The sequence below is a fragment of the Thamnophis elegans genome, chromosome 1 (assembly GCF_009769535.1).
Source record: "Thamnophis elegans isolate rThaEle1 chromosome 1, rThaEle1.pri, whole genome shotgun sequence".
In the NCBI taxonomy this organism is placed as follows: domain Eukaryota; kingdom Metazoa; phylum Chordata; class Lepidosauria; order Squamata; family Colubridae; genus Thamnophis; species Thamnophis elegans.
Window position 1 is genome coordinate 91,710,851 of NC_045541.1, and position 20,595 is coordinate 91,731,445.

The following is a 20,595-nucleotide window of genomic DNA, read 5'->3' on the forward strand; positions in this document are numbered from 1 at the left end:
GGTTAGTAAAGTTTAGGGATTCAACCGTCTGTGCCTGCTCGTTGGATTCCCCTTGCGCCCGGGCAAGAGGAAAGCCGGGTGAGGAATTGCCAGGTGCGCCTGCGGCATCTCTTGCGAGCGAGTCTCTCATTCGCCCCATTCGCTTTCTATCAAGGGGCAGCAAAGCGCCTCTTTTCAAATGCGCGGGGCCTGGGAAATGATTCCTGGAGAGATATGGCTCTTTTACCAGAAAATGGCTGGTGGAGGCTTTAGAGAGGGATGCAGAAAAGAGCAAAAGTGCATTTCAGGATACCAAGGAAGACGTGGAAAGCGTCCCGAGATAGCCGAGACTTTGAGGAGAGTTGAGAAGTTTCGGGTGGATCTTTAAGTTTAGTAACACGTGTGATTAGGGACCGTCTTTCCAGGATCTGCGCACAAGATTAATCCTTGAGCTCTCAGAGGTGGGAGCCGTCCTGGGAGGGTTGCGGACAGAACTGCCTTCTGTGGAAAGCAGTTCAAGGCTAAAGGCTGGAAACGGAAGAGGACAGAAAAAAAGCTTTCCATTGCCTTCCAATTCGTTCAGCCCAGCTGTTCGGGGCAGCGAGTTTACTGTGTGTTGGCGGGGAGCATGAGCACCCGCGAGGGAAAACTCCTGAACTATATTAAACTCTGCTGGAAAGCCCCGAGTATTTCTTTGGGATTTTTGGCCCAAATTCCTTCCTTCAGGCTGAGTTCGCCGTCTGACTGTGGTACGGCGAAGTCAGCTTGAAGGAAAGAATTTGGTTCCTTTCTTAAAACACTTTTTTTCCCTTTAAGTCTCCCCTTCCATCTTTCCTGCGACAAAGGCATAAGATCACCTCTATCTCTCTCCGCCCCCCCCCCCCCCGGTTGGCCAGCTAACGGTTAAACCCATAGATCTCTCCCCCTGTCCATTTAACTAGATGCTGACCGCCAATCTGGAGAGCTTTCCGTTGCCGATGCTACCGAGAGGTAGTTGTGTGTTGCCACCCTCATCGAAGTTTATGTAACAATGCTGGCTAGTGGCCAACCATAAAACCCCTATGAGACTTCTGTAGGCCTGCAGCAGATGGCAGCAGCATCGCCACTCAAAGGCTAAAAAAACGGTCGGACCAGATTAGTCCGCGGATGGGAGACCATCAGGAGTTCTTATAGCTAAGACTAAAGACCAAGCTGGAAAATAAGTAAATAACAAACCACAAAAAATCTTGAAAACATAAATGATAAACCGCTTTCGCGCCAAGCAAAGTGTGTAAATGTTTCCATATAATCACTAGGGATCAAGTTTGATTCCAACTAACACTCCTTTTTTGGGGTGTATGTGGAGAGGGTGAAAGCAGAAGAAAGATGAGATGGAGAAAAAGTGGGACCAAATTGGGTGTGGTTGGTCCGATCCCTCCTGATATTGCAGGGAGTTCACCAAAAGCATTTTGCGAAGTCGGGCCCGACCCATTGGGACCCCATGGTCCTCCAGGCCTTCCATATATAATCCTCTGGAGTCCATTTAAGCTCACGCCTACTGCTTCGGTCCATCCACTCACCTCATTCTCTGTCCTCCTCTTCTTCTTTTGCCCTCAATCGTTCCCAGAATTTGGCTCTTCTCCAGTGAGTCCTTCCTTTCTCATTAGGTGGCCAAAGTATTTGAGTTTCATCTTCAGGATCTGGCCTTCTAAAGAGAAGTCAGGGTTGATCTCCTCTAGGACTGGTTGCAGTCCAAAGGACTGGCACAAGTCTTCTCCAGCACCACAGTTCAAAGGCCCTTAGTTCTAACTAATTCCAGAACTAACCTGTCAGGCTCCCCATTATTGGAGGAAGGTTCCCGTGCGCTCAGGGGCCCGAGCCAAAAAGATTTCGGATCAGCTCAGCCGCTTGGCAGAAGGTGAACCAACCTAGCTCCTTTCTTACCAGCCAGACCTTCACCAACCATCTCGGAACTGAGGTCCATCCGGGCGGCTGAGTTGAAAGCGTTTACGGGGATCCGGATTCTTGTTTCGAGGTGGTGCAGGGAAGTTTGGGAAGCGGTCCTGGCGACTGGCTGGCGGAATTATGTCACATTTCAGAAGGTATTTGGGTGGGGGGAAGGGTTAATCTTTGCCTCCTTATGTAAATCGGGCTACATTTCAAGTAGCCACTGACCAAGTTAGGCACCCCTCTCCAGCCCCTGTAAGCGAAGGAGAGGGGCGGAAAACCCGCCTCTCCTCGCCATAGAAGCCCCTTTTCAGAAGCAGTCACTCCTGGGGAATTCCTTCCCCGCTTTCCCGCTTCATAAGACCAACAAACAAGAAAAAGAAACAATGGCTGGACACTAATCAAGGAGAGAAGCAACATAGAATCAAGGAGAAACTTCCTAACGGTGAGGACAATCAACCAGTGGAACAAATTGCCTTCAGAAATTGTGGGTGTTCCATCACTGGAGACTTTTAAGAAGAGACTGGGCAGTCATTTGTCTGAAATGGTATAGGATCTCCTGCTTGAGCAGGGGGTTGGACTAGAAGACCTCCAGCGTCCCTTCAGTTTTGTTCTGATTGACCCCGAACGAAAAGGGCTTTGCCAGGCGAGGGGTGGGGGGGTCGCGTCTTGGCCTGCGGGGGGGGGGGGAGCTGCGTGTTCCTTGCCCCTCCCGCCCTTAGTCCTCCCTCCACCCCCAAGTCGCCTGAGCCCCGGGCGGCCGCCTTGCTGCGGGAAGTGTGAATGGAGCGGCCGCGCGCGGCTGACTCCTCCTCCGTCTCGCGCCGCCAGTCGCTCTCAATTAGCCCAGCTTCGGGGGCCGGAGGGCAAAGCCGCGGCTGAAGGAAGAAAGTTCAAGTGCGGCTTTTCCGATCGCTCCTACGGAGCCTCCGCCGACCGTCTTTCGGGGAGCCAGCCAAGCCAGTAAGCCAGCGCGTCCAGGAGCGATCGGTCCCTCGGGCTTCTTCCACTCCGGGGCTTCGAGCCTTTTTCTTTTTTTTTCATCCCCGCGCCGGTGGGCGGCCAAAGGGCGACCCTGGAGACCAACCTGGCCCTCTCGCTTCTGCCGGCTGCCGCAGGGCTGGAGGCCTCCGCTTGCCTGCCCCCCGCGGACCCGGTCTCCCCGAAAGGACTGAACTCGACCGCCTGGTGTCTCCAGCCGGACCCGAGCCGGGCTCAGAGTGCCTGGAACAAGTGCAGCGGCGCCGGCGGGGCCCGCGACTGGTTCCCGGCTCCGCGGAGGAAAGTTTGTGCCAGCGACCAGATGGGCTCCGACGTCCGCGACCTCAACGCTCTGCTGCCGCCGTCGGTGCCGCCCCTGCCGGGCAACGGGAACTGCTCCATGCCGGTGAGCAGCGCGACGCAATGGGCTCCGGTGCTGGATTTCCCGCCGGCGGCCTCTTACGGCTCGCTGGCCCCGCCGCCCTCGGCCTTCATCAAGCAGGAGCCCAGCTGGAGCTCCGGCGAGCCCCACGAGGACCAGTGCCTGAGCGCCTTCACCGTCCACTTCTCCGGCCAGTTCACCGGTACGGCCGGCGCTTGCCGCTACGGCCCCTTTGCGCCGCCCCCGCCGCCCAGCCAAGCGCCCTCCGGCCAGGCGCGGATGTTCCCCAACAGCCCTTACCTGCCCAACTGCCTCGAGAGCCAGCAAGCCATCCGCAATCAAGGTAAGACGAAGGGAATTTGAGGGGGGCGCTTTGGGGGCGATCCGCTCGCTTTCACCCAGCCTGGGGTCCCCGCTCGCTTTCCAGGCATCGCCAGCACGAAGGATAGGGAGAGGCTGGAAGACGTTCAAAGAGCCTTTCTGGGACCAAGCGATCCTTGGCAAACTCCCGAACCTGACTTGTGATCAGAGGCAGCAGTGGCAAGCCGAGGGTGGGGGGACCTATGGGCCGATCCTGATAAAACTTTTTAATATTTAAACACAGTAACCAAACAATTATTAAAGGGGAAGGGTTAACTTCCAAAGGCGGCAAATTGGTTTAAAGCCACTGTAATGAACAAAACTAACCACGATTGTTTGGACAAATGCTAGGATGGTTGTTAATAAAGGGTGCAAAAAACTGCGACCGCCTTGACACTAGGAATCAATCAATATCCGTGTAGAAAATCGAACCGGAATTAAAGTTTTTCACTGCATGTGCAGAGGACTGCTAGGGTATAAAATTAGTACATCCGGAATGTTGCTTTTCGGAGTACTGCATGGCTCAATCAGTTTATGGCTTTGAATAGACTGCAAGTCAATGCTTCAGAGTTTGTCTTGGACTAAGCGGGTGTATAGTAGATTAACATACCGTACTTCACGTGCCTTGAAAGCAAAGCTGTGGATTAAAATGTAAAGATGCGAGAATGCCCTGTTAAATTGAATAAACCTAGTTTCCAAATAGATTTATTCAGGGATGTGCCATTCATTTACGATTTATGTTATAGGTTCCTATCGGATAGAGATATACATGTGTTAAACTTTATGCTGATTACCTTGTGTATTATAGTGTTTATGTATTTCAAATGGATTAAATGGGTTTGCTGCTTCTAAACGCAACTCTCCCCACGGAAATCCCTGAGAAAACTATTTGGGAAAAGAGGGCTAAAGATCGAAATAAGCTTTTTCTGTTGATGCAATCCATATCCATCCCAATGAGTGGAACTGTGGGCAAGGATTTACTGTATGGTCTCTCCTATATGGTAACATCCTTTTGTAATATTATGCTTACTGGGTTTTCAAGCATTTAATGAATCATGCAATCGCTCCACCTTCTCCTTTCATAGTGGTATATATTTGCTTCAGAGCGAAATTCAGCCAAGCTTCAGGAAAAGAAACTCTTAACATTTGCAATTCTGAATTAAATCGAACTTGCTTCATTCCAGAATTAAAATCAGGAATGTCGTGCACATACAACTGTTAAAAGTACATTGTCTTCCAACACGAGTATCAACAACTCTAAATTAGCAATCTGATTATTCTCACATCCAAGAAAAGAACCTATTGAGCTACATGTCCCAGATTTCGCCCTTCCTGAGTGGAATTAAGCACTCAGTGGGTTGCTATTACAACTTTAATGTGTATGGAATTTACTTTTAATAATTGTTTCACATATGGGCTTTCCTGTTAGTTTATGTTTATTTGCTAATGTCTTTATGAACTGAACTTGATATTCTCTTGCAGATGTTATTTTAAGCAAACAGGTACTACTGTTTGTTTATAACTGGGCTGGAGATACAAAAAAAGCTTTTTTAATGTATCTAACGGTTCAGTTAATGTTATTGCAACCAACTGTTGGAATGATTTATTTCAACACGATGAAAGAATTGATTCCTGTGGAAATAAAATTTCAAAACTTTATGGTGCATAGGTACTCATATATAGCAAATAGTGCTAAATGGATATTGATGGGGGTAGGGAATATTAATAATATCTAATATGGCTTTTAATGCATCAAATGTACATTGAAGGAGCATAATCAAGACATTTTGTTAACTCATCTATATATTTTAGGAAGCTAAAACTGCACAGAGGGAGTTATATTGAAAGGAGGAAAGGAATGTTGTTCCCTGGATATCATTTTTAACCCACAGCAGTTGCAAAAAAATCACATGCCAAATTTGTTTTTTGAAATACTGTAATTTGGCTCCCTAATCCTATAGAGCTATGGTGCAATCTGAGAATGAATGCCATTGATCTCAGTAAACCTAGGCTGGAGATATACACAAGACTGCACTGCTACATTTTCAGAATGTTGGGTTTCAACAAACCAAAATCCTTTGTGTTTGACACTTGGCATCACCATGCCTTAGGCAAGTCTATGCCAAAACCTACAGATATATGTTGCTTAGGCTGTAATGGGACATTGCGCCCAACAAGTAACACAGTTATCAAATGATAACTCAAGAAGGTCCCAGAGTAGGATCTTCTTGAAGAAATGACCATTGCTTGGTAAATGTATGATGAAATATATTGATCATTCCTACACAATGGAAACAAATTGAGATAGTTGTGTCCTAAAACATTAGTTTTTATCTTGATATTTTTTGTATGAACCAGAAAAGAATATTTTTTGTGAAATTCATGAAACCACAAAATAGCTGATCTTAACAAAAAGATACAAATAAAAAACAAAGGATCTTTTTTGATGGGGCATGTGCAAAAGAATGAGAATATCATTAGAATATAATTCTAGGCAATAGCTTATTACAGCAGATATATACCTAGTATTATTAGGCAGAAAACAGTTAATGATAAATTCCATAATTGTTTACATTTAGTTTGTTGTTAAGCCTGTTGCAGCAGCTACCGGTAGATTATGTACTGCTTTGGAGGGGTGTAATTGTGGTGAACAGTTTACAGCAAGAGAGAGAATAAGTCATTTTAATAGCACATTTATTTTAATTATTCTTAATGCTGCACTTAAATATTCTTTCCATGACTTTAAATTCCATAAAAAGGAGTTTATTAAACTTTAATGAAACAGAACTTTACAGATAACTTTTATTGCATCTAAAATAGTGAAATGGTCAGTGTTTTTCAATACATTGACCTCTCTTACTAAATAAGATGCTAAGTTGTGAAGGCAATTTCTTCTTGGGAACACACTTTCAGAATTTAATTTCATTCACTAAATTGCTTTTTCTCTTCTTAATCCCATTTATTTCTTGCATTTGGTTAATGGTATTATTTTTTTATGCAACACATTATTGGAATTCTGGAATTTAGCTATGGACTCGGCTTATATTTAAAACAATGAAATATCTTTATTCTAGATGATGAGGATACTGAATAAAAATTCACGTGTTTTTATAGTGTGGGACAAGAGGAAGTATCTCAAATCAATGAAATCAGCAAAACTATCAAAAACCTAAATTGCAATTGGAAGATATTTGATATCTTTAACTACTATGCAACTGAGTTTACTATAAAACCCTCAAGAGTTTTTCTCTTATAATATTCATGAAATTGTATGTGTGTGTCTTTCTCCCTCTGTGTAAAACACTCCTCAGCTCTTCCAAAGGTATATGCATGTTGTACGCAAGCAAAGAAAGGACTGACTTATTGAAAATCTCCCATTTTGCATATGTAAGTGGCTACCTTACAGAGTTGGTTTGCATTTATTTTATTCTTAAAACTCTTTTTTGTTTAACTGCATCTCTTGATTGTTCTAGTGATGGAGAAATTAGCAAAAACAAAACAAAAAAACAAAAAAAAAACCCCACCCCGTGAAAAAAGTTTATCTTCTGCATTTTCTTAACACAACGCTTGGCAGTTGTGCTCAAAGTAGAACTTTAATCAGAAAACCTAGAGATTTAGTTGATGCCATGGATGCTGGTGTCATTTAAGAGCTGGGACTTAGCTTGATTTTAAATGTGAAAACTTGGTCTTCCGTTCTTACTCCAAAATCAAAAGAAAACTCCCGTGTTCTTGATTTTTAAACGGATGGACTGAGAAATCTAAACGATTCCTGTTGTACGGACAGGTCTAACCAAACACAAGTGCTTTAGAGTAGGCTGCGATTCCTAAAAAGCGGGAAAAAGATCGTTTTTTTAGTTGCTACTTCGGAAGAATAGCAATGGGTGAGAAACATGTATAATTTTTAAAAGTCGTGAAAAATGCTCTGATGACTCCAAACCAAAAAATGGGCGAGGGGAGGAGAGGAGAGGGAAAATATCGGGTACCATATACAGCACTCACACACACACAACTTTGTTATAAGAAAAAAGAGACAGAATTTGGGGACCTCGATGAGTATGGGTAATGAATAAAAGGTCCTGTGCTTTGAGTCTATCACATTTGAACGTTCCATTGGAGACGGGTGGGGTTTTTTTTCCACCGTGGGAAATAAGTTATCTTGGCGTTTTTGCCAAGTCTTCTTCGAGAGAAGGAAGTCTTCTGCTTTGAACTTTTTGCTAGGCCTCCTGGCCCCGTCTCCGTCTCCTCCCTCTCCCTCCCCGCCAGGCAGCTGGGTCCCCTAACAATTGCACCCCTTTCAGAAGAGTGGCCTTCTCCGCCAGATGTCCACGTTTCAATTATTTTCAGCACATTTTAATCAGCTCAGCCTCTGATAAAGCCCTAATTAAAGAGACCTCGCTATCAGGGGGACGGCTCAGAACTCCAACCTTCTTATCGCATTCTTGAAGCTTTGGGTCATGCAACACCGGAAAATGTGGCCAAAACACCACAATTCTGCTCCGGGCAGCCTTTTGAAGGCCGCCGAACTGCTGGGCAAATAGGAGCTCCGGATCTAGAGCTCCAGTGTTTCGAGGAGCGATGGGAGAGCAAAGAGGAGGAGGAGGAGGGAAGCATTGGCTTTGTGTGTTATGAGCTGAGATAAGGCGGTTCGGAGCGCAGCTGGTGCTTGGGAGTGAAGGGGTTGGGCATCGGCCTGTCATCACTGATCGCGGCCGAATAGACAAGGGACGCTTAAGCACCAGAACGCGCCAGGCGCATGCGGCAGCTTTGAAGGCTCAGGCCTCGCCAGCTCCCAGTTGCCTGCCAAATAGACGACGGGTGGGAGGAAAAGACGGAGGGGAGGGGAAGGGGACGACGACGATCTACTGGGCAAGGTGTTTCTAGCCACCCCTCTCCCCTTTACCTTCAGGTCAATACACTGGTAACTTCACTCCGTGGAGATGGCAAGGTAGAAAAACCTGGAACTTTTCAAAAGACTCTCTTCTGCGGACGCCAAAATAAAGTAGCCCATTCGCCTTTTTTTTTTCTTTGAACGGACCTGTTCTGGCTTGAAGCCCATTTCATCCCCGGCTTTTGGAAAGTTTTGAGTCACAGCAGCCCAGCCTTAGGTACGAGTCCCCTTCGGCACAGCGGCTCGGGTTTTGTAGCAAAGGAAGAGGTTCAGAGATGAAAAGGGCTGATTGATCCCCACTTTCTTGACAGCAGGGTCCCCTGAACACGACAGAGCAGGCAGGCTGAAATAAATTGTTTTCCCCCAAAAAGGTCAGGATAAATACACTTAAGATCAGGGGTGCTGACTTGAAACCTGAATGGTGAAATGTCTATTTAAAAGAGTGAAGCGTGGTGACAAAGGAGGGATCCCTCAGAAGTGCCTTGAAACCGCTATATTCTAGGGACCAATGAAGCTGCACAACGTAGGAGGTGATCTCCAGCTTTTGGATCAGGCTTGCACCAACCCGTAAACTCCATAAATTCCCGAGTCCGGGAACCTTTGGAAGAAGAATTAAAAATTACGATCCAAGCAACTTACCTGGAAAGTAAACCCATCGAAACAGGCAGATTCCTACATTCAATTTTCTTCCTTTTAGAAATATCTACAAATGTGCAGATTGGATTCACTTCCATGTGTTGAAATTCATCTGGAGAGGCCCAGACTTGGGGAAAAGTGATGTAGGCAAAACGGTTTAGAGATTTCAGACAATGGAATTTAGGAGGCTTTACTTTGAAAGTAAAGAAGTTAACTTTGAGACGCCGGTATTTCTCAATAAATAAAGACAAAAGAAAAGCGAGTTTCTGAATTGAGAAGATTCATAGCTTTTTATTTCCGAACCCACGCCTGAGAACCGTCGCCCCATACCAAAACTGAGACTAGATTACAAAACCAGAATAAAGCAGACAGCGAAACGTTTTCCTGCTGTCGCCCATTAAAATATTTGCGCGGGTTTTTTCTCCACAAGTTTTGGTTCATCTAGAAAAGTCCGAAGTAAGAAATTTGCGTCCTCAAGATGAGAGAATTAGGGCTAGTAACATATTAGCAAGAGGAAGAAGGGGGGGTCGTTTGAACTGAACGGGCAGATGATGAATTAAGGAGCGCAAGTCTACTACGTCTTTTAGCAAGGTCTTCTTTAGTCTTGAGTAGCTGGTGAGCTAAATTGCATTTCCTGGGTATTCAGAGATACATTTATGGGAGGGATCCTCAATTCCTCCCCCCACCCCCAATTTCTCTCCTATTTCTTCAGTTTTGTTACAATCCGTTCGCGGTTCTGTGCAAAATCCTATCTCTTTTTCTAAGCACCTAAACGGCTTTTTGGACGGTGGGAGTTTGTCCGCAAAAGCAGGTTGTAGGATTGTTGCAGGGAAAAAAAACACATATGCTGTTGTTTTTTTAAAAAAATCTCCAGCAAAGTTACGACTTATTGTTCCTCTTGAAAAGCAACGTTGGTATTGTACAAACCCTGTTCTCTAAAGAGTCGCGAGTTTAAACGTAACTGCGGAGTTCCAACTAAACGTCCCGGAAGCGAAGCTCCCATAAAGCGATTATTTACTTTAAAACAAGCGGTTTGGTGTGGCATTGGGAAAGCAAGGGAAGATTTCGTAAGGACTACGCTAAACATTTCACGGTCTTAGGGCAAATGCTGATGCGCTGAGAAGCCTTAAAGATAATATTACTTTGTAATTACTTTTTAGCCGAAGTTGTTTAACTGGCTCCACGTAATTAATGAAAGTTGGTGTCTAAACGCCTGATTTACGATTCGGTCTCACCTTGAGGTCACGATAGGCGATTTTTTTCTCCCTCCATCTGAATTCACTCCTTTCTTTTTCTTTTTAAAATAAGCTGTTTATTATTATTATTTGAGCGGGTAATTTTCGGCTAAAGTAGGAGGTTATTTTTTTCATTTAATGGGCTGCCATCTTTGTGGCAGGCTCTTCAGAAAGTTAATCTTACAAAACAAGCGAGAAGCCAGCGAGAACGAGATTAAAGGGTAACTTTAACATGTGGAATGGCAGGCAAGTTTGTTCAGCAGATTGTTTTTTTTTAAAAAAATTCTTGTAGATGGGGGACTAATAATGAAAACGTTGCTCAATGGGGGCGGGGGAGACGGCTGGCACGGGGTTTTAAAAGATAGCCAACCCCCGCGAGGATTCCGAAACTGGGAAAGTCCTTTGAGACTTGTTGCTCCCAACTCTTGCAGGCACCAAAAGTTTTAAACACTGGAATTAACATCTAATGTGCACCAAATTCCTTGTGTGTCCAATCACACTTGGCCAATAAAGAACTCTATTCTATATTCTATATGCTCTGGATCCAGCAGTTTCTGCAGCTGTCATCACTTTATCCAAGGAAGGATACGAGAGACACTCGTACAAACCCCAATTCCACGCTTTGAGTAATACTTTCATTGAGACCAATTGGAAAATGGTGTTTTCGACGTCCCCAGAACTTTTCACCGCTGGATGAAGAGTTTTGGAGAATTGGAAAACTTTTCCCTACCATCTCGGGTTGGTGTAGTTTATTTATTAGTCTTTAAATAAAAGTTATTTATTTACCCTTATATGAATTTTGACTTCACGGCTGGTGGTTGGAAGACGCGTGGCTTGTTCTCTGCTTTGAATGGACATCTATAATCCACTTTTTATCTTTTTAATGGGCAGCAACAGCCTCTTTGCCCAGCCTGAGTTGGATGTAAAGGTAGGAGGCACTGCAGGAAAACAAGACCCTGCCCTCCACCCAGAGCGGAGAGGGTCCTTTCCTTCCTTCTCCGTTTGGGTGATTCTGAGTTCATGGTTTTGGCCCTCTCTCTTGCAGAAAGAAGCCATCTGCTGCTGTACAGAGCAGAGGCTTCCTATTTCTGGCAGCTTTTCGCCTCCTGCTTGTCTTGGAGGGACGTTCTTGCAGGAAGAAAGTTCAAGGCCAGGCGGTTCAGCCCCTGATTCTGACCCTGTTGTTTTCTTGGCAGGTTACGGCACAGTGGCGTTTGATGGAGCTCCAAGTTACGGCCATACTCCCTCTCACCCTGGGGCGCAGTTTACAAACCACTCCTTCAAGCACGAGGACCCCATCGGCCAGCAGACGCCTTTAGGTAATGGTAGCGGAAAGCATCTGTGCGAAGAAGAGAAGAAGAACCGATCCAGTGGGAGAGAGGGAAGTTGTTTGTTACAGACACATCCATCCTCTTTGATACTGTGGCCGTGCCTGTACTAACAATTGAGAGGATTTGGTGTGTCTGTGTGTCTAATTTGGTTCATCCTAATGGCAAAGAGCAGTTGGATAATTGGGAAGCTGGGGACAGATGTCAATAAAAGTGTAAGAATTACAAACCTCTGTCGGAATATTGTAACACTGCTCCCCACCCCTCCATACGAGCCAGCAGAGTAACTTCACTGGCACTGAAGACACTTCGCTCCATCATAAACCAATGATAGTCAAATACAACCTGTGGAGTTGTGTTAGTAATTCTTCATCCACAGATTAGTCCAATTTTCCTCAACCCCTCCAGGTTTTCTATTGGGGCTTTCGGCTCCCAGAATTTCTAGTCAATATTGATAAAGATTGGCTGAAGATGGCAGGAATAGTTGTTCAATATATCTGGAGGACATCAGAGTGGGAAAGGAAGACTTGATTAAATTAAGCCAGTGCAAATGAGCTCTTGTTTACCCAGAACTAAGACGCCAACCATGGTATTCTAAACTTTGCAACCCACTTACCTAATAGTAATCTTTTGTGTCCCTCTCTTTACCACTGGGTGAACCTACTTAAGACTGAGCCCAGTAAGTACATTTCAAAGAAATCAACAATATCTACAAAAAGTATTTAGGGTTTCTAAAGTGTAGATCTAGAAACCTCATAAGTATATCAGAATCTTGTTGGTTTTGATATTGCTACTTTATTATAATTATATTTATGCTCCAGCCTTTCTGCCTTAAGGCAGTAAAATAATGTTATTTCCCATGTGAATGCTAAATCATTTGGGCACAGATCTAAAGATTCAGCATCGGTTTCAAATACTATCAAAAGCAAATGGGACTTCAAAGGTATGTTCACTCACACATTCAGTTAAAGGAGTTTTCTGGTTTGCAGGAGGCTTTGAGCCATGGCCTAACTATACTGGGGATGGCTGTGTTCGCATAGCGCACCAAGTAAAACATGGCCATTTATTATTCAGTGTGTTTTGGAAACCCAGCCATGGGGAATATGGTGCATTTGCTATGCTTGGTGCTCAGGATTTCTAACAAAGGAAAAACTGCAGCTTTACAAAATTGGTTACCAATATCCCTTTCCCCATATTATAAACAGGAAACAAGTGCTTGGGGAAATAATAATACAAAAATGGACTGAAATCTGAAACAAGGCTCACTCATCAGACGGCCCTCCAATAACCTGTTAACGTTTAGTCAAACGTTTTATTATCCCCACAAATGAATGCTACAACTGAAATAAAGAACTCCTTGCTCCAGCTGACCACCCTTTGAAAGTGGCTAGAGAACACTGCCTCCCCACCCCAACATTAATCAGTTATGCAATGGGATTGTGATTTTTTTTAATGGTTTGTCTGCAGGGGACCAACAGTATTCAGTGCCTCCCCCAGTGTACGGCTGCCACACTCCTACAGACAGTTGCTCCAGTAGCCAGGCTCTTCTCCTGAGGAACCCTTACAACAGGTGAGAATCATTACTGTATCCTCCATCTTCTTTTGCCTCCTGAAACTTGGCAAATCAGTTTTTGGGGTTGACCCTAATGCCTTGTTGAAGTAAAGAGCTCCTTTTTCTCTTCTTCCTCCTTCCTTCCACTTGGCTTTATTCTAACTCTGAGAACAGGACAAAGAGCTTACCATGTCACTACCTTTAGTTCTCTTTGAGGAAAAGGAAAGAGAGAGAGAGAGAGAAAGAAAGAAAGAGAGAGAGAGAGTGAAAGAAAGAAAGAAAGAAAGAAAGAAAAAGAAAGAAAGAAAGATAATCAACACCGGGGAGGGAGAATGATCATGATATAACTGGCTTATTAAAGGAGTATTCTTTGTCCCTCCAGGTTGTCCTCCTGACTATAACCAAATATTATTAATCCCATCAGACTAATAGAGGAAACTAAGAAAAAGAGATGTAGTATCCAAACATAAATAGGACTTGATTTTTTTTTTTCTGAATAACTACCAGTTGCAATATAGGCAAGAAATGATGGACTTTAGAGTCCTAATCCCTGCAGGGCACTCAGTTGGAGAACTTCATTGCAAACTTTACTGTCCCCATGAACAGTTCTCTTTGGTGTCAACTTTTATCATTAACAAAGGCTGAAAATCTGCACAATATTCATTTTTTAAAAACTTTCCCAGTGGAATGATTGCCAAAAATAGATGAGGTTTTTTTTTGCCATTCTACTCAATTCTTCTTTTCAAATCTGCTCTTGTACTCTGGTAGAAACATGTGACTTTTTGAAAGAGAGAATGATTTTTTCCAGTGTATTCGCTCTTTAAGTGTTTGCAATATATCATCCTGGTCTGCACTGAAACGCATGAGACTAATCTGGTTTAAGAGAAAAGTATTAGTGATGGAAGTGTGATAGAAAGTTACAGAATACATTCAACGGCCAATTAGTGAGCTGGAGGACTGACTACTTAGTTGCTTCATTTTTCTTCATTCTAGCCAGTGGCAAAAGCCCATCTCCTGACATATGGGAGAAAGGGAACAATCGGGTGTCTTCCTTTCCACTAATACAGAAGGACAGAAAGAAATAGAGGTACTTAAAAAGTGTTAAAGGCAGGAGAAAAAAAATGTCCCAGAATTCTTGAGTTTTAAAATTAATCAGGACAAATGGCCTCTTCCTGCAGTTCTCACCAACTGTGAGACAAGAGAACGTTACTATTTTAAGTTTGTAGGTTGCTAGTTCAGAATGCACCATTCTTCTTTCCTCTTTTGGACTGGGCCCAGCACATTCCTGAAAGCACACATTTCAGAGTTTATATCAGAGAGTTGTGGGGTGCATCTACTCTCCTATAACCACCTGGGTCTTTAAGGTGAATTCTAAAGAGAGTGATGGCAACTGCAGCTGAGAATATGATTGAGAAGACTATTCATTGCGTGTCTATCTACCAAACTGAAGCTATCAAGCAGTTAGCTTCTATCTTCAATAAGCTTTAGTATTTGATTCTCAGACAGTTAAAAAAAAGCAGCAGTGGTTTGTTAGTCCGTCCTTGGGGCCAGCAGCCTTTGCTGTTTTGTTGGATAAGACCATGGGGGAAAGAGCGGGGGCAGCTTTTCATTTATTTTGAGCTTGCTTACCAGCCAGAAATAAATTCTCTTCTCCCCCTCCTCTTTCCCCCACCTATTCTTCAACTTTTGGTGAACTTGGAACAATCCTATGTCTCGGAAGCTGCTGAGAAATATTATGCCCCAAACAAAGGGGAGCTCTTCAAAGAGGAACTATAAAACATAGTTTTATAGGCAGATGCCCTCCATAAGAATGGAGACTGTACTTCCCAGAATTCCTAATCAGCATAGAAGCTGTAAGCACATTGGTACATCCTAGGTGGGAAAGCTGCAACAGGACTTAATTGTACTGTAGAAGAGTATGCCTGGCTGTATAGTTGTGCTGACTAACAAATAGCAAAAAAGTCAGCATCTCTCCTGTTCTCAAAACCTACTCTTCCTGAACTATAGTGATGCCAAGCATAAAAAAATTAACCAATCAACCTTATTTGTATGGAGAACAAAGAAGAGAACAAATATGTTGAGGCAAAAGCCCTAAGGTATGTATAGATCTGGACTTGACAATGGATCTATTAGATGTGTATTTGGTATTTTAATAACTCTGTCAACATTTTCATAGTATCTTTAGATCAAGCATGGTCCGCGTCAAGCTTTTGAGTTCTTTAAAACCTTTAATCGGGAAAATGGTTACAAATAATAAATGATGGGGAAAGAGGATGAGAGTCCAAAAGTTAGATTCAGAACTTTATATCTTATCAGAAGTAAGTCTGAATTAAATGAGCCTGTGCACAAAGCTGAATATCAGGCCAAAGGGAGGCAATTCCTTGTCCTATTATAATCAAGGACAAGCAAGTGAGACCCCAAAAGAAGATAAGAGCACAAAAAACCTGAGATCAAAATGACTGTTTAGGAATTTGCAGGCAGATCCAAGGTCGCACTGGACTTTGCTTCATTAAACTTAATGAGAAACAGCTGAGCTGTAGAGTTATCAGTGGTCAGCTGTGGAATAAACTAGTTTCCCCAGCATCTACAGCTTGATGCTAAACGCAACGCTGCAACAAATAGACTGGGAAAAGATGTTATTTAGGCAAAGATCTGGCCTTGTCAAATTCCACCTTCCCCAAAATGGCATCCTCCAGATGCATTTCAATTGTTGCAATTCCTAATCGCCACCATGTGAACTGAGAATAATGGGAACTGTGTCTCCCAGTGCAGGAAGTCTTTGCTCTGCTCATTTAATGATCTTTAAAATAGACTTTTACTTGCTGGAACCTCATTTTGTCCAAGCAAAGATTTATCTTATTTTAATTAATATTGATTCATTTATAGATATATCTTCCTGAGTATTACTATTTCTTAGCAGCTGGCTTTGCAAACTTATCCAATCGTAACTGGAACCTTTTAATGTATTCACACATTCATTCTAAAATATGTATACTCCCCTTTTCTCCATAAAGGTTTAAGGTGGTCAGTACAGTTACGTTTACTTTTTTAGTCATATATTTTTTAAGTCTGCATTAGTTTTTTTAAATGTCTATTTATAATCTTTAAAACTTCGTTTAAAACAGCCAACAGTTACAAACTTATAGATAGTATAGCTGAAGATAAAGAGAAATAGCAGAGAAACATAATAACATTTTAAACATAATTTATTTTTTAAAAAGCAATATTATATGTGAAAATAAATTATTTCCCCAATTCCCACAAGGTTGCTAAGCACAAATGGCTCCCTTGAAAAGTTGTTCCAGAGGTTTAATATGGTGATTGAAAAGATCCTACAATTTGGTAAATTCCCTGAGCTCAGTGGAATTTATCTCCTACATGTTTATTATCTGAATATTATGGTATTGTTATTCTAATGGTGTGGTGAAGATAACAAAATGTTTAGGCCTTAAGAAGTGTTGTACAGAAATAAATCTGGCTTTTCTATCTAATTATAACCCATTGTAAAAAAAACTTGTGAGGATTTACTGATTTTTTTTCTACGTATTAGCAATAGAATTATAATCTGTAATCCCTATTTAATCTGTGGGTTGACAGAACATTGATTCTGCAGTATATTTAGCTGCTTCTCTTATCTGCTCAGCAACACATAACCAGACTTAAAAATTTTTAAGTCTATAATTTAGAAGCTGATACAAACATGTTTCCTTAGTCTGATTTGCTGCAAAAATATACTGCTACCAACCACTCATAAAAAAGTTACATTTTTGACATTTACTGTACTCTTCTGTGTCTTTCTATTTTAAATTTCTCCTATTTTAAACCTTAGTTTGTAGAAATAAAATTCTAATCTTCAAGTCCCAATGTCAGACTTCTGATAAAGCTGAATTATGTATCTTGTATACATTTTGGCAATCTGGGCTCCAATTGGAACTCTTCAAATCTTAGCTTTTAGTGTTATTTCTTTAAGTATTTGTTTCCTTCATTGCAAAGTAAGAACTTCAAAAGGCACTGATGTCCCAGAATCCTGATTGAATGAATGAGAATTATTTTTTTCAATGTACAGACCTTAAATAACTGACTTTCCAGTAACTGTTGAACCTCCATAGTGCTTACTGACTTGAAGTTACAACTTCAATAATTTCATAATATAGATTTCTAAAGATAATGATACTAGACTATGATACAATAACATTTTGGATTATTTTTCTGAATGCTTTGCTTTTTTATTTAAATTCAAATAAAAAAACAGGATAATTTTTCAGTTTATACAGATTACTACAAAGGACTCCTCAATAAAATTGAATGTGCAAATAAAACTGTATAGATTAGAACAGGGTGGTGAATTATATTGTAAAAATGCTCAAAATACCACCCAAGAAGGTAAAATCATAGCAACCAGACCAAAGTTCATTAAACTTGTGAGAGGTTTCTTTACTCATCCAAGTAACTTCTTCAGTCAAAATAAAAAAAAAGTTAGGCAGAGAATCAGATGCACCAACTCTTGCCATAATAATTGTGGGGGTTTCTCTCTAAAATGTATTGCAAATGTAAATGAAGACTCAATCATTCAGGCCAAAAATGCCCCAAAAGATTACCGTATTTTTTGGAATATAAGATGCACTCCCCTCCTCGAAAAGAGGGTGGAAATGTTGGTGCGTCTTATACACCAAATACAGCCATTTTTGACCTCCCAAAACCCCACCCCACGTGTCTGTTTTTTGTAAAAACAGGGTGTGCAAAGAGTTTGAGAAGCCTACAGAGTGCTTCTGGGGGCTGAGGAGGACCAAAATAGGCAGCATTGGGGTTTGGGATGCATTGGGGGGTTTGGGAGGCCAAAAACAGGCTCATTTTTCACAAAAACAGGGTGTGCAGAGGGTTTGGGAGGCCTGCAGAGTGCTCCTGGTGCCCAGGGAGGGCAGAAACTAATTTTCTTTCTTGTTTTCCTCTTCGAAATCTTGATGGTTTAGGTTTAGGTTTAGGTTTAATTTATTTGTATGCCGCCCTTTTCCCTGAAGGGACTCAGGGCGGCTCACAACTCAAAAAGGGAAGGGGAATACAGACAGAGTAACAAAAACATAAAAACCATACATGATGCGTCTTATACTCTACATTCCAACAATTCTGCCTCTAAGTTTAACTTAAATTTTTCATTTTGACTGAAGAAGTTACTTGGATGTGTAATGAAACATCTTAGTTTAATGAATTTTGGTTCAGTTGCCATGATTTAATTATTTTTGGACGCTTTTGGCTTGGATGATTGAGTCTTCATTTACATTTATGCTCAAAATGCCAGTTTCTTCCATTGATCTGCTCTAACTCTCCCTAAAGATTCTGAGCAAAAGACAAAATTGCCTTTCTCACCATCAGTTCCATATTTCTCAAGACTATTAAGATGTCTTTTCACATTGCCTTTCAGGAAGGAATATTGATCCATGCCCGACTATAAGCTATTCTATGAAAAAGTTTGTTATTGTCTCATTTATTTTATTTTATTTTATTTATTTTATTACTTTTATAGCATTCAGTTCCCAAATGCATTTATCTCTCTCTGATCATGCCACAATTTCCCTTAAAGATCTACTCTGACTTCGAGCGTATCCCTTCAAGTGATACGTATCTTGCTTCCCCACCATTTTCTTGCAGTTATATCCCAATGTAGTTATACTAGATTTTCTTTGTTCACTTTTGCCCCTGGCAGAAGATAATGGGAACTTTGAAGATTCCTCCTTTCTTTCTTGCTACCTTATATTGCTGAATATGGGAAACTCCTTTAATATAAATTACTTCTCTATAGTTAATGTAAAGGGATAAAAAAGCTATCTATAAATTAACAAATTTAAAAAAATTACAACACAAAAGTAAATTGAAATACAAAGTCTTGATTTTGATGCCAGTGAGCATGCTGGAAATATTGGAACTCAGCCAATAGTATTGATTTTTCTAGATTGCATTGACAAAGACTGTGCCTACTGTAGGCATTACTGAGCAGATGGGATCAGGTAGAAGTTATCTGTGCCTTGACTTGATTACATTATTATAATTGATTGTTATTGTGCACTGAAAATCTGCATTAATTGCTGACCATTTAGGTTTATTTTTTTTATGGGATTACTTCATCACATCTTAAATTTACATGCCAAATTATATCAGCAGAATGAAAAGGGCTTCTTCCTCCCCTCTTTTTCAGTCCTCTGTGTACTTTGTGGGATGGGGGAGGGGTTTCACTCCAAAGTCAGACAGTATCAACCTAGAACTAAGGATAAATTTCCTGACAGTTTGAACAATTAATCAGTGGAAGGACTTGCCTCCAGAAGTTGTGGGTGCTCCAACACTGGAGGTTTTTAAGAAGAGATTGGAAAGCCATTTGTCTGAAATGGCATGGGGTTCTGCTTGAGCAGGAGGTTGGACTAGAAGACCTCCAATGTCTCTTCCAGCTCTGTTTTTCTGTTATCTATCATATCCATCTCAATTTCTATTCTTGGACTTTGTTTATAAGGTTCAATCCTTCTTGTTGTCCATGTCTGCATTTGTTTCTGTTTGCTTGATTGATCCTTTAAAGTATGATGCGCAGAACAAGACACACTGCAAACCATTGTAGAATTATTGCTGACACAATAAAATTGTTACTTTCTGTAATTTGAAAAAGAGGCTTTAGTCGGCACAGCCTTTCTCGCAGGAACAAGAAGGCTTTATTTAAGTCTTTAAAGTTTTTTTTGAACATCTTAACTTTCCACGTATATGTTCCTTAATCTCACTTGAAAAGCTTGTTTATTAAAGTCATTAGAATCCAATGTTAAATAAAAATATCTAGGAATGAGATATATAAAACTGAAGCAACATTGGATAATTTCCTCTCTTTTTTCTCTGATCTTTGTCCCTGAAGACATCTGTTTGTTTTTTGTCTTTGAGTGTGGAATGAACATATAGTAGAAGTACTATGGATAAATTGTTGCTATTGCCAAATATTATTATGAAATGAGACAGGCCTTTCCCTGCTTGTTCTTTAGCAGTGGTGATCTCTGTTGTAAGTTCATTAATAATTCAAAACTTTTTTGCCTTGCTGAATGACCAAACATTTATATCCTTAAGATTGCTGTTTTAGACAAATATACTATCACTCATTAAAGTGATTAGAACTGAACCAGATGTAGCCTCTCTTGTTACAGTGAGACAGCAGGGGGCGGGGTAATGTCCATGGTAACTTCTTTCTTACATATGTAAATGAAAGAACAACACTGTAAATTAGTAGAATTGATAAGATGCCTTGTGAAACCATAATTGAATTTGCACAATATGCTTGACAGATCAATAAAAGTTGAGTGTGC

At 41.7% G+C, this 20,595-nt stretch overlaps 1 protein-coding gene across 1 annotated transcript in view; it reads left to right on the top strand.

The window, feature by feature from the left end:
* The first annotated feature begins 2,761 nt into the window (after nt 1-2,761).
* WT1 (WT1 transcription factor) overlaps nt 2,762-20,595 on the top strand; it is a 53,054-nt gene continuing 35,220 nt past the window's right edge. Inside the window, exons 1-3 of the mRNA XM_032222201.1 lie at nt 2,762-3,611; nt 11,584-11,706; nt 13,183-13,285. Of these exons, the coding sequence (XP_032078092.1) occupies nt 3,209-3,611; nt 11,584-11,706; nt 13,183-13,285 (629 nt within the window). The 5' untranslated portion in view covers nt 2,762-3,208. The remainder of the gene's footprint in view (nt 3,612-11,583; nt 11,707-13,182; nt 13,286-20,595) is intronic.